The sequence below is a fragment of the Anguilla anguilla genome, chromosome 1 (assembly GCF_013347855.1).
Source record: "Anguilla anguilla isolate fAngAng1 chromosome 1, fAngAng1.pri, whole genome shotgun sequence".
In the NCBI taxonomy this organism is placed as follows: domain Eukaryota; kingdom Metazoa; phylum Chordata; class Actinopteri; order Anguilliformes; family Anguillidae; genus Anguilla; species Anguilla anguilla.
This window is the reverse complement of record NC_049201.1, coordinates 64,321,772-64,334,067: the sequence shown is the minus strand read 5'-3', so window position 1 is coordinate 64,334,067 and position 12,296 is coordinate 64,321,772. Positions and strand designations below refer to the sequence as shown.

At 43.2% G+C, this 12,296-nt stretch overlaps 1 protein-coding gene across 1 annotated transcript; it reads right to left on the bottom strand.

The window, feature by feature from the left end:
* Nucleotides 1-2,259: 2,259 nt before the first annotated feature.
* On the bottom strand, nt 2,260-10,680 carry nr1d2a (nuclear receptor subfamily 1, group D, member 2a). Its single transcript, XM_035424363.1, has 8 exons — nt 10,267-10,680; nt 7,840-8,064; nt 7,273-7,361; nt 6,597-6,741; nt 5,868-6,496; nt 5,384-5,569; nt 4,766-4,976; nt 2,260-4,148 (listed from the first exon to the last, which is right to left on the bottom strand). Exons 1-8 carry the CDS (start codon nt 10,283-10,285, stop codon nt 3,952-3,954), a joined length of 1,701 nt encoding a protein of 566 aa, XP_035280254.1. The 5' UTR covers nt 10,286-10,680; the 3' UTR covers nt 2,260-3,951.
* Nucleotides 10,681-12,296: the final 1,616 nt, after the last annotated feature.

Genomic DNA, 12,296 nt, shown 5'->3' with positions numbered 1-12,296 from the left:
CCCATGCTGCAAGTTTCCAGGCTTTCACTAAATAAGCCACACTGTATTGCATTTGAGAGCGTGCTACATCAGTCGGATGGGAGTGAATGAGTTTCAGCACTGTATCCCCAAAAACAGGGTCACGCCACAGCAGGGGACAAATTCTTTAAAGATCAAAGACAAGAGTTGAGATCAAGGCATTGTGAAGAGCTCTAAGTTTAGGTTGTTTGGTTGGCAACCTTTCATCATTTTAACATTTCGCTTTTGAAAGGGAGAAATTCCACTCTTTTAATTTAACCAGGGAATAGAAAATCTACAAGTAAAAATTGCCTGTCTTATGAGTCATCTGATAACTACTAAATGACAGATCAAATAATGCATCTTTGAATTTTCAAAAAAAATCCTATAAAAAAGAAAGAAAATAAGGCTGGCAAAGAGAAAACAAGGGGCAGGAAATGTCTTCGCCCCTGTCAAGCCCCTGATAGAAATAGTAGGCCTGAGGGTTGTAAAGCATGCTGGGAAACCAGCACACAAAATGTCAAAACCCCCTTCTGCTCAAGGTAGAAAGGGGGGGAACAAACATTGGCAACATTACATGTGTACTTCACATTTTCTTAAAAGAAGAAACATGTAGTGTTAAGCAAATATACATTTCAGGTAAGTTCAACACGACTGAGTTTTATTTAGAGAACAACAAAAATTGCTGGAACTCATTGTTTAAGTTTTACATTCTGAATCTCTTATTTTATAATGTTCTCTATACGAGTGCAATAGTGAGCTTCCTGATACTGTCAATGTGCCATTACTGCCCTCTGCTGGTAAAACATTCTGTCTGGACAAGACGGGAAGTGATAAAGATTTAAATTGTGGAGGTGAACACACCGAAAGCAATAAATATGCTAGCAAAAATAAGAACCGATAATAACAGATGCAAATAAGAACAGAACAAGACATACAGTATGTATGTAATATATTTCCCATGGATAACAGAATAAGGCCTGGCCTGTATTTATGCAGAGATAAAAAAGGACACAAATGAATTGATGCATGGTGGCCATTTTGTTTAGTTATTGCCACACTGGCAGAGACCAAAGTAACATGTCTGTACACTGATTCCTTTTTTTAAATTTAAAAGTCATGTGACTACCTGGATTACATTTTAGCAAATTAATTTAAACAAGATTACTGATTATAAATACATACATATATCATAAATATATAAAGTAGCCTGATCAAGGAATCTCTCGCTCTGGATATAAATTCTTATTCAAGGTTTTGCTGTGTGTTGCCAACAATGTACTGCAGCAGTCTAAGCATAGGTGCCAACCAAAAGGCCATTCTACAGCAGTCTTTATACAATTGCATTTTGTTTAGTATGATGCTGCACACAGCAAAACAAGAAATTCATAACCACAGTACACAACAGGTGGCCACATGAATAAACCACACATTCAGCCACTGTATCTTCTGCTTTGATACATTTAGCAGTGAACAGAAATCTCTAGGTTTTAAAATGAATGCACTCGCATCTTCAATATGGTTTATGTCAAAAATACCATTCTCATCAAGCAAGTATGAACTGATGATAAATCACTTTATTTAAACCAATGTAAGCATTTAAGGACTCACCAAAGTATACACATCAAATTCTCATTAAGTAAGAAGACAATTTTAAATATCTCTATACGGAGGCCGGTGACTGGGGCAAACATATCTGCAGGGCACCTGAGGACAGGTCTCAGACAAAAATATGATTATTGCTTTACAATTATCTTTACAATTATCTATCTCTCTCATTTCTCTCTCACACAAATAGATGTTTTCCAGTATTGATTGTATCATGTAAAGGCCCCAGAAGGCATATGTCTAAATTCTGGTCCAACATGATCCAACATTCCCTTTAGGCAAACTTACCTGTCAGAACCACCTATGGTACTTTAAAGTAGTATTTTGCTGTACCCACATGAATTAAATTTACTCATTACTATATAGTATCACCAGTATCTTAGTCAATGGAAAACTATTTGGCAACAAACAGTATCAGGGAAGGCTTTCATTAAAGTATTTTTAGAAACTATTTCTTTGGGTGGGGTTGCGCGTGTTACTCAATTGTGCCAGAGAAAAAGAAAATAGATTATACAACTCTGGGACTCTATTTATACACTGATAACGTACTTCATACGTTCCCCGGAACAGGATTGAAGTAAAAGCAAAAGAAAACAAGTTTAACATCCCTGTGTGCTTTCATAGAATACGGACATGATTCAAACGACAACAGACAAGGATTTGCATAATATGTTTATTCATATATATTCATATTTTATTTATTTATATAGATATTTATATAAATCTATGTATACTACAATGCGTTCACAGAAGGAAACAGGGACATATCATGGTGTGGAAAGTAACAAGCACAGTCTGTTGGGGCAATAGGGGAGGACTGACCTCGGGATAACTGCAAAATGGCCCCAGAATGTTCCTGTGGTCCAGTGCGGAGCCTGACGCACGTCAGCATGGCCTTCTTTGAAAGGACAGATTAACGACTTCAAGGAAAGATTCGTAACATCCGTCTTCAGATAAAGTTGGTCCGAATTTTGCCGTTTGAGCTCCTCCCACTGTTTCAGTGATTGACAGGCAGGATGATTTCCCCAGTACTGGACATGGTCCCTGAAACATCCATGCACGTAACTGGTCCAAACGTCCTTCCCTTCCCTCCGTGTGCACGTGGTGCTTTTCTACATGTGCATATATGCTTGTGATTTACACTGTTTACTTGTAAAATAAGAAACGAACGAGTGGTGAGGACAGGACTAAATGCAGCAGCACCTGCCCTGCCATGGCTCTCAGAATGGCACCTGCTAAGACAGCCTGGAGAGACTGTGGAAGAAACCACCTAGCATCTTTGTCTCCAGTCCCCTCCCCGCAGTCCAACACCATGTTCACCACCCCACAGCTTCACACAGTAGTCAGAGACACAGGCGTGTTAAACTTACATATGTGCTTCATACATTTAGGCATAAAAGTGAAAAACAGTACTGGCTCAGGCTGGATTTTGATCCACGACATTCCAAAGCACCCCAGGGACACTAATATCTGTAGTTATAGTGATTTCTCACCAGGGGGCAGTGTAGAACAAAGCTATTCCGATGTTCAGTTTTTCACAACCAGTCAAATGTTGCCAGCCTTTCATTACATCCAGAAAAGAAACTAAAAATATATGAACAATAATTATAGTAAACTTGTACAACATTGCACAATTAACATCAAATTCAATGATATGTCATTGAAAGTTAAAATGTCCTGCCAGACAAGCTCGTTCTCTGGACAACAGGCAGTGCAAGAAAAACAAGCTGTCATACAGGATAGCAGATAGCCATGCATTAGCAGCAATTATTAGCACATTCTACATTTTTCATTTACTTTTTTTTGGAGAGGTCAACACATTTTATACCCTCACTCCGAAGCAGCCAGGCTTACAAGTAAGGTTTTGTAATTTCAGCATCAGTTTAAACCTAATTTTCAAATATACTCCTCCATTTTAAAGCACCTGAATACATGCCACATTCAAACTGCCTACGTGCACTACACTTTGGAAAAAACAACGTAAGTGTTCTGAAACTGCTAGAGACTACGAAAAATCAAACACAGAGCTTCATACTCTACTCACAATTAAGATGAGCCTTTTCTCGCTCACCAAAATCTTAGAAGGTGCTTTTCAAACTCGAATCCTTGTACACGTCACACACACGTAAGTGCGAGTGTGTTTGTGCGAGTGCATTTTCACCACGGCAGGTTGACCAGCCATACAGTACAACGATTTTCTTTTTTTTTTTTAATGCTCCCCCTTTCCTCACTTTTGTCCTCAAACCAATGTACAGAAATTAGAAATAAAAAAGCAAAACTAAAACAATAGCAGTGTTTTATACAGTCGCTGGAATGTAGAAGAGAAAGCGGTGAGGGGGGGCCAGTTCAGGTGTGCACTTTGAAAGCCAGCAGCTCCTCAGAGTGCATGTTGTTGAGGGAGCGGAGGTCGGGCAGTTTGAGGAGCAGCTTGGTGAAGGTGGCCACCTCGTTGGCGTGGTTCTTGGTGATCAGGCTCCTGAGGGCCCGGATCAGCATCTCCTGGAGCGCCTCCACCGAGTTCACGTTCTCGATCCCTGAGCGATCTGGGGAGAGACAGACGGCACGGTCACGCGCTGCTCCTCTCACAGTGCGCCAAAGGGAGCACCAAAATAGCGCTGCTTCCTGCATTCGCTTCTGCTCACATTTCTGCATTTCTTTCTCACTGAGCAATATGCTACTGCAGTCCTGAAATCTGAATCAATTGCAATTTGTACTTGCAATATGCTAGCAAATAAACACTAGCCATCATTATTCAACTTTCATATGCATATTTTTAAACCCTCATCCATCACTATAAACAAATCTATTAACCTGAAGTCAGCATAAATTATACAACAATTTAAATGACTATTTCTGATTATGTTGGCCTATTCAGTATTTTATGATAACTCAATGCAATTAATAATCTACTGTATATTTGTAAAAAATTATCAATACAGAAATGTAGTAAGGAAAAGAGGGTATTAAAAAAAAAGACATTGATTAATGCAACATACATATAAACAGGCAGGAATGCATGAGAATTGCAGAGGTGCAGCACATAAATTGAAGAATTTTCAACATCTGGTTAGTAATGGGGGATGATAAAGATGGCTGATTGGTCAGCTGCATTCAGGAAACAGGAAGGTGTCTTCAGGAGGCAGGAAGCGCCTGGGCTTACCAGCAGAGACCAGGACGACAGCGGTGAAGAGGCTCATCTCCTCCTCGCTCAGCTGCAAGGCGGTCAGCTTCTCGCTGAACTCAAACATGGAGTTCAGCAGCTCCCCAGCACCCATGGAGCGGAGAGCTTCCACGCTATACTTCTTACCACTCAGGAAGGTCACCGTTCGCTCTTTTATGTCGAACAGGGACGCAAAACGTACCACTAGCACCTGCCAAAAATACCAGCGCATAAGACTAGAGGGCAAGGAAATTCGCTGTGAAGCTTAGAGTACTGATTTCACTTTAAGCAACTGCGGCAAGCACTCCATTTTACAAATCACTGTTTTTCCAATTAGTACTAATCACTTTGTTGTCCAGAAAAAATGTAAATAAATATTTTGATCCAGAGAAATAACATCTTTTATAAGAATAAATCACTGAGCAAGGTTAAGAGTACGAGCCCCCTGTGGATTCCAGTAGTGACGTTTCTGTTCACTTCACCATTTTCTGTTCTATGCTTGCGAGTTCTTGCCTCTCGCTTTGATGTAGGTGGGCGGGCTGACAGATGTGGGGGAGGTCCGCCATGTCGTGGTCGTCACACTAACGCTAACAGTGGGGGGGTGGGGGGCTGACGTACCTCGAATGTTCCGGCCTTCAGCAAGCTGACTTGGTCGTGCTGCGAGAGGTCACGGAATCCCGGTATTCTCTTGGCGAACTCCACGACCTCGCGGACGGCCGGCGTGAAGCTCATGGAGAACTCCTCCCAGATCTGGTGACTGGACATGTGCTGGTCCACGTACGGAGACATGCCCATGGGACACACCTAAGGCAAACAAATGAAGGCAATGCTGTTAGCAACCGCTGAGCAAATTAGCATCCACAGGCAAAGCGCTCACTACACTGACCTTTTTCTGTGCAGGTCTGAGTAACCAGAACATTTGCTTGATTAATGATGCTGTTCACAGTTAAGCTTGCTTTATAGGTTAGTCTGATGCCTGAGATGTTAAAAGGCATATAACAGAGGCTTGATAACGGGTCTTGATTTTCAAGACACTGACAAGTGATGCGTCAATATCAAACGTGTTCATTCAGAATGAGTGTAACTGCGCCTGCATACTTACCAGATGCATCCTGTTGCCTTGACTCCACACCGGCCCACTGAAAGCGCAGTTAGTCATGGGCTCTGCGATGCTGCTGCCCCTGTGGGGCACGCTGTGTGCGTAGGCTGCGCTGCGGCCCAGGGGGACGTGGCTGTAATGGTGGGCGGGGTAGCTGGTCCCCAGCAGAACCGAGCCGCTGGGCAGGTGATGGCCCGCGACCGTGGCGTGGTCGTTCTGCCGGTTCCAGCTCTCCCTCTGCTCCTCTGCGCCGCTCTCTCTCGATCGCTCGGCGACGGCGGCGGCGGCGGGGGGAGGGGCCTCGGCGGGCGAGCCGGCCTGCTCCTGGTTGTACATGAAGGTCTCCTTGTGCGCCCTGGTCACCGTGCCGATGACCTCCTCCTCCCCGCTGTCCGAGGAGCAGGACGAGGGGGAGCCCGAGGAAGTGTCCATGGCGACCTGGGGCTCGGGCGACGAGGCCGACGAGCAGGAGGCGGAGCCGGAGTCCTCGGGGGCGGGCTCGGCGAGGTAGGGCGGGGGCGGGGTCAGGGCGGAGTGCAGCTGGCCGTTGCTCATCATGTTGTTCATGGCGCTCTGCATCTCCAGCAGCATCCTCTGCTTCTCCCGCTTCGGGATGCGGCCAAAGCGCACCGCTGGGGGAGCGGAGATGAGCGCAGAAACGTTAGCACACCCGCAACAGCCAGACATCCATCACTCACACACGAGCGTCCGCCGCTCGCTCCAGGCGCTCACCGTCTTTGGACATCCCCACGAACAGGCACTTCTTGAATCTGCACTGCTGGCAGCGGTTCCTGTTCATGCGCATGATGGGGCAGCTCTCATTCTTCAGGCATTTCTTGTACTGGATGTTCTGCTGAATGCTCCTTCTGAAGAAGCCCTGCGAAGCGATAGCAAGCTTACTGGCTGTGCTTTTTAAACAAGAGAAACTAAACCGACCTTATTGCCTGAGGATTTTATTATAATCAGATTTTTATTTTTTAGTAAAACTGAGCACCTGGCTTCAGTTGTCATGGAACATTCATTGATGCTTCTGGCTAAAATTCCTGGCGTATGACACCCACACGATTGGAACTGTTTTCAGTTTCAGATTTACACCGGCATTTATATATGTTTATACAGGCCCCCTGTATCAGCCAGCACATCCACCCACACACACACAAATATGCAAATCAAGTGTTTCTGCAAGAACTTCCACATTACTCAAGCTGGGTAAAGCCCGTACAAACCAGCACTATGACTTGAGGAAGTACCTCAGATAGAATCCCACCAAATTCCCCAGACCCTGATGAAACTGTTTTTGAAGAAGACTGAAAAACTACTACACTGAAATCTTTTTTTTAAGGGGGGGGGGGGGGGGGGGGTGTTGTAAAGGAGGGGCGATGAGCGTGATCCACGGCGGGTTCCTCACCTTGCACCCCTCGCAGGCGTGCACCCCGTAGTGGAAGCCCGACGCCACGTCACCGCACACCTTGCACAACAGCACCATGCCGTTGATCTCTGCCACACAAAGCGCACAGTTCAGCCACAAACGCCTACAGGAAGCGCACTTCCCCGTACACATCACAACATCTTCAGCAGGGAACAGAGCGAACTGGGGGACAGAACAATGGAACAGCTCTTCTCATCATGGTGATAAGCGCATTGGTGCATGGCCCATAGATATAATCAAAAACAGGGGAAAACCACTTCTATCACTGTCTTCTGCCCGCATCACCTCTCTGTGTGTGATGGCCTTATCAAAGGGTATGCAATGGCAAGCCCTGCTGCAGCGTTACTCAAGTCTGACGGCTGAGATCTGCAGTTCATTTCAATCAGGCACTTGATCCAAAAAGCCATTATCTTAATCCGACCAGTTTAGGTTTCCCGTTCCACCCTAGGTCTGATGGTGTCGGCGGTCACTGAGGGATTAAGATAAGCGTTCTTGCTCTATACGTGCCCAGTCAGGCGGCTGACTGCACACCCCGGCGCTACTCACTGGTAATGCCACACCTAGCGGCGGGGCCCGCGCGTCCGGGCTTCTCCGCGGCGTGCGCGCGGGGCTGGGCGTGTCGGAGCGCGGCGTGCGGCGCGCCCGGCTTCCGGCTCGGGGACAGGTGGAGGGGCGGGGACGAGGACTGGAAGCTGCCGTTGGAGCTGTCGCTGTGACAGGACTCCGAGACGGACATGGAGCTCGAGGAGCGGATGTACGCTATCACTCCGCCTTGGAGAACAGGATGACAAAAGAACATCAGTTAGCGGGAAGGCTAGCGACAAAGGCTGCCAGCAAATTCACTCTGCTCACGTATTTTACACACGGTCCCATGAGAGAGTAATACACTCCTGTGCAATTTCATTTAAGGCATCGCCCACGCTGACATTCCTCTCACCCGTGTGCAGAACACTAAATTGTGGAAATGACTACCATGTTGGAGCTGCGCCTGATCGTCTGTCTCTTGCAGTTCAGAATCATGTAATACAGACTTTTCCTGTAATAATTCCAGCAATGATATACTTGAAAAAGACAATGCAGAGATGACAAAATCCATAATGTTACGACATCTGGATGAAGGATCACACAAATTAAGAAAATTATTTAAAGACCAACAACAGCAGTTCATTTCATGTTGCATTCATGTGTGATCATCTCATTCGTTCAGTAATAATGTCCCTTGAGAACACATTACATTACATTACATTACATTATAGGCATTTAGCTGACGCTCTTATCCAGAGCGACTTACAACAGTATAACCAAACTCAGGATCAAGTCCACTTAAGTCCATTGAATAAAATGTAGATAAAAAGCCTTTACTATAGTAGCATACAGTAAGGAGAAGGGACACAAAAGGGACTTATGTAATCATGCTGGGGATATGTGCTCACACCATGCTCCTGGCAGCTTAATGCAGGGGAAAGCAGACCAGACAAACTGCTTACGCTCTTTTCTTTTTTAAAAATCTATACCCTGTACTGGCTGACCTGGTTATATACTGTCTTCCCACTGGTTGCTGAAAAGCCCTGTCACATAATGTCACTGTAAAACTAGTGTGGGCTGTCCTTCTCTCTCAGGCAACAACATTACATTACATTACATTCATTTGGCAGACGCTTTTATCCAAAGCGACGTACAAAAAAGTGCATTTCATGGTCATAGACAACTGCTAAACACGGGTTCAGTAAGGTACAATACTTATTTTGTACAGCTATTTCTAGCCGAGAACAGTGGACACTATTCTGGCCTAACATCTGCAAAGCCAACTAGGCAGAAGAATAAGCTACAGTATTAGGACAAATACAAATTACCAAGAGGTGTAATACACTCACTCATACACTCATTCAAACAAATCAAGTCAGCAAAGCCATTTCAAGTAGACATAATAAAATGCATTTAAAAATTGGCACTAATTCAGTGAATGCATATCCAAGTCACAAAACACTTATAACAACTAATTATTTTCTAATTCTATTTTATCTGAAATCCAAGATTGCTACAACCATATCTAAACCTTTCTATTCATCTTTATGTGACAGGGGCATTAGTATCCTTATGTAAACTAATCTTTCAAATCTGTTCATTAAAAAAATAAACCTATGCAATTAAATATTATTTTTGGTTCTACATTCAAAGCTTCTGGGCAACACTAAATAAATCCTATGCTAAGAAGTAACCGAATCAATTTTGATTTAATAGTACCAAAAAAAACGAAAAACTAAAATATTAAGTAGAGTAGCGAGCTAGCCCAATTGAATTTATAAATACTATGGCTATAGTACATAACGATTCTTCTATCATTTCTAGTCCCGCCCCCACGTGTCTCTCTCAAGCATTGTCCGGGAAAACGAAAAGTAGGTCACCGCAACAGCCTCCAGTTGCCTCACGTGGACCTGCAGCGAGTCTCCACGCCAGGACGCCTTGAAATATTATGCAACGGCTACGTCACTGCTGTGCTACACCAATCAGGAGTGACTGTCGAGAAGCGTGTACACAGTTGCACATGGCTAGGCTGTCTGGTCCATGTGAGTAGAGAACCGACTCTTGTAATAACGCCAACACTGGCACTCCTAACCCAGATATTTTAAAGGTAGACACCACTGCCAAAAATGCGTATCATTTAAAGCGCGGTCACACAACACGAAACTTCAAACAACTCGGAATGTCGTTTTAAAATGAAACGGCTAAGTAAGACAAAAAAAATTATGTTAATGCCTGTGAGAATGTATTCCGACGATGCGTAGCTAGCTATTCATTCATAGCTAGGTGGCTATGTAATGATGAGCTAGCTAACTGAAATTACATATACACCATACTACGAGTTAAATGCATAAACATAGTAAGTTATTAATTGTAAGCATAAAAATATCAGTAAATTACACGTCTAGCTGTATACTTACAAGAAAATACACAGATAATATGTTAACTCACCAGCTTTTGTAGATTCCATGTCTTCCGACTTCAAAAAATCAGACTACGTATTTTATCAACTAAATTAAAGTTGTCACAGTTTTCTAGCGATCGTCTGGCAGAAATGTTGACTCTTCAGCGAACGAAAAAAATCTAATTAAGATAACTAAGAAGCCCTGGGTTACCACCAACTCCGAAATAAATACGAATAGTGAAATATATCTATATAAATTTAGATTTTCCTCCAGGAAAACAGTCCATTGGGTGCATGGAAGATATCCCTTTTTTCCTTGGTTAGAATGAAATCGTTTGTTTTTATAACGAGAAAACACTTCGGCATGTTTAAAGCAGTAAGCATCTGGGTGTACGCTTTTGGCAACTCTGCTGTACACAGCCTGCTGAGAACTGAATGTTCTAAGTTGTGTTACCATGTGACCCATTTGTCAGCCCCTCCCACTGCCCCGGCGCTTGACTCACTTTAACCCAGTGACACACTTTCACAGTTCAAAGGCGAAAGCGGGGACACTCGAAGGGCAACTGTTTCATTCGTTCTATCTTTTTCATTACCTCAAACTACTACTTGATAATTAACCCACGGGGCTTGGTAAAGTCATAGCGATTGTTATCTAAAATGTAGTAGCATTTTAATAAAATATAATAAAAATAAATAACATTTTAAAAAAGAAACGTAAGATCAGTCCAAATAGCAGCTGCCATCTTCCTCTTGAAAAATTTCCAGACTTGCGTGATTTAATCGTCCTGCACAGATTATGTTACTGGGACATATGCAATACATTACACAAAGTTATAACAAGTGAAAAACACAGACCATAACCATTTAAAATGACACCACTAAACGAATAGTAGCAATACAGACACAAAGTTAAATTACAGATAAACAATGACATGCGGTATGGATCATGCATCAAAAAAGTCAAGTTTTTGTTCATCTTTGCCTTTTCGTGTCTTTGTCCTTTGGTGTCATTTTGTCCATGTTCTAACCCCCCTTTCTCACCAGTGTGAAATCTCCGATCTTATTGTAATAGCTCTTACTGCCCCAACATCCGCTATTGATTGTGAGGGTAGACAAGCATGCGCTCCTAAACACGTGATGTCAGCCACAGCTTTATTATCACACCACTGTTCGAAAGACTAGCTCGCACAGATGTGAAATGGAGGAAGAAATTTCGCGTGCAGCTTTGCAGGGCGGACTTGGCAGATGCCGGTGCCCCATTGAATAGTAGAGCTTGTTGGTAGCTGGTAAGCGAATTCAGGGTTGTAAAGTCCACGGTCAGAAAGTAAACGTCATGCTATGTGTTTCTTCCACGAATTAATTCAGTCAACTGACTTCATACATTAGTCATACGTCCTGGCGTACGACTTGTGCTAACTGTCGAAGCCCGGTGATTTGAACAAAAACGAAACTTTTCGAACTAGGATTTTCAACCTCTGTGAGCGATTAAATGCTGTCATTACGGCCGGCCCTGGATTTGATTCCAGACCTGTTAGAGCACTAGAGCGGTGCTTAGGATCAACCCACACTAATTGTATTACTACTGTGTAAAATACTGTATTTTCTGTAATGTATTGAACTCTTACTAATTTTGTTTCATGCTTGCTTGCTTTTGTTTCATGCTTGTAAAGCTTGTTCAGCATGTTATGAGAAGAATCGTAACATCCTGAGTAAATTAAAGTAATTTTAGAATACAAACAAGATCTTTTGCGGTTCTGTGAATTGTAGTTCCAGTGATTTCAAGCATAGCTAAGTAGCTAGAATGTATATTTAGCAACAAATACACAGAAATGCTATTACCACAAACATAGATGAGTCATTGAGTTATTAAACAGTAAATATGCTCCTTGGTAACCTAATTCAGTAATGGAGAAATAGCCATTTCAATAGAACAAAATGTCTGTGGCTGTGTGCCAGTTGCCTATGGCACAGAACTACTTCACATTTCAGGTCAGCCTGTGTCTCGTTTAAGCTCTGTGTAGTTGTACGGGTTTGTATGGGCAGTGACAATGAGTCATGTAATGTTGTTACTAGGGTT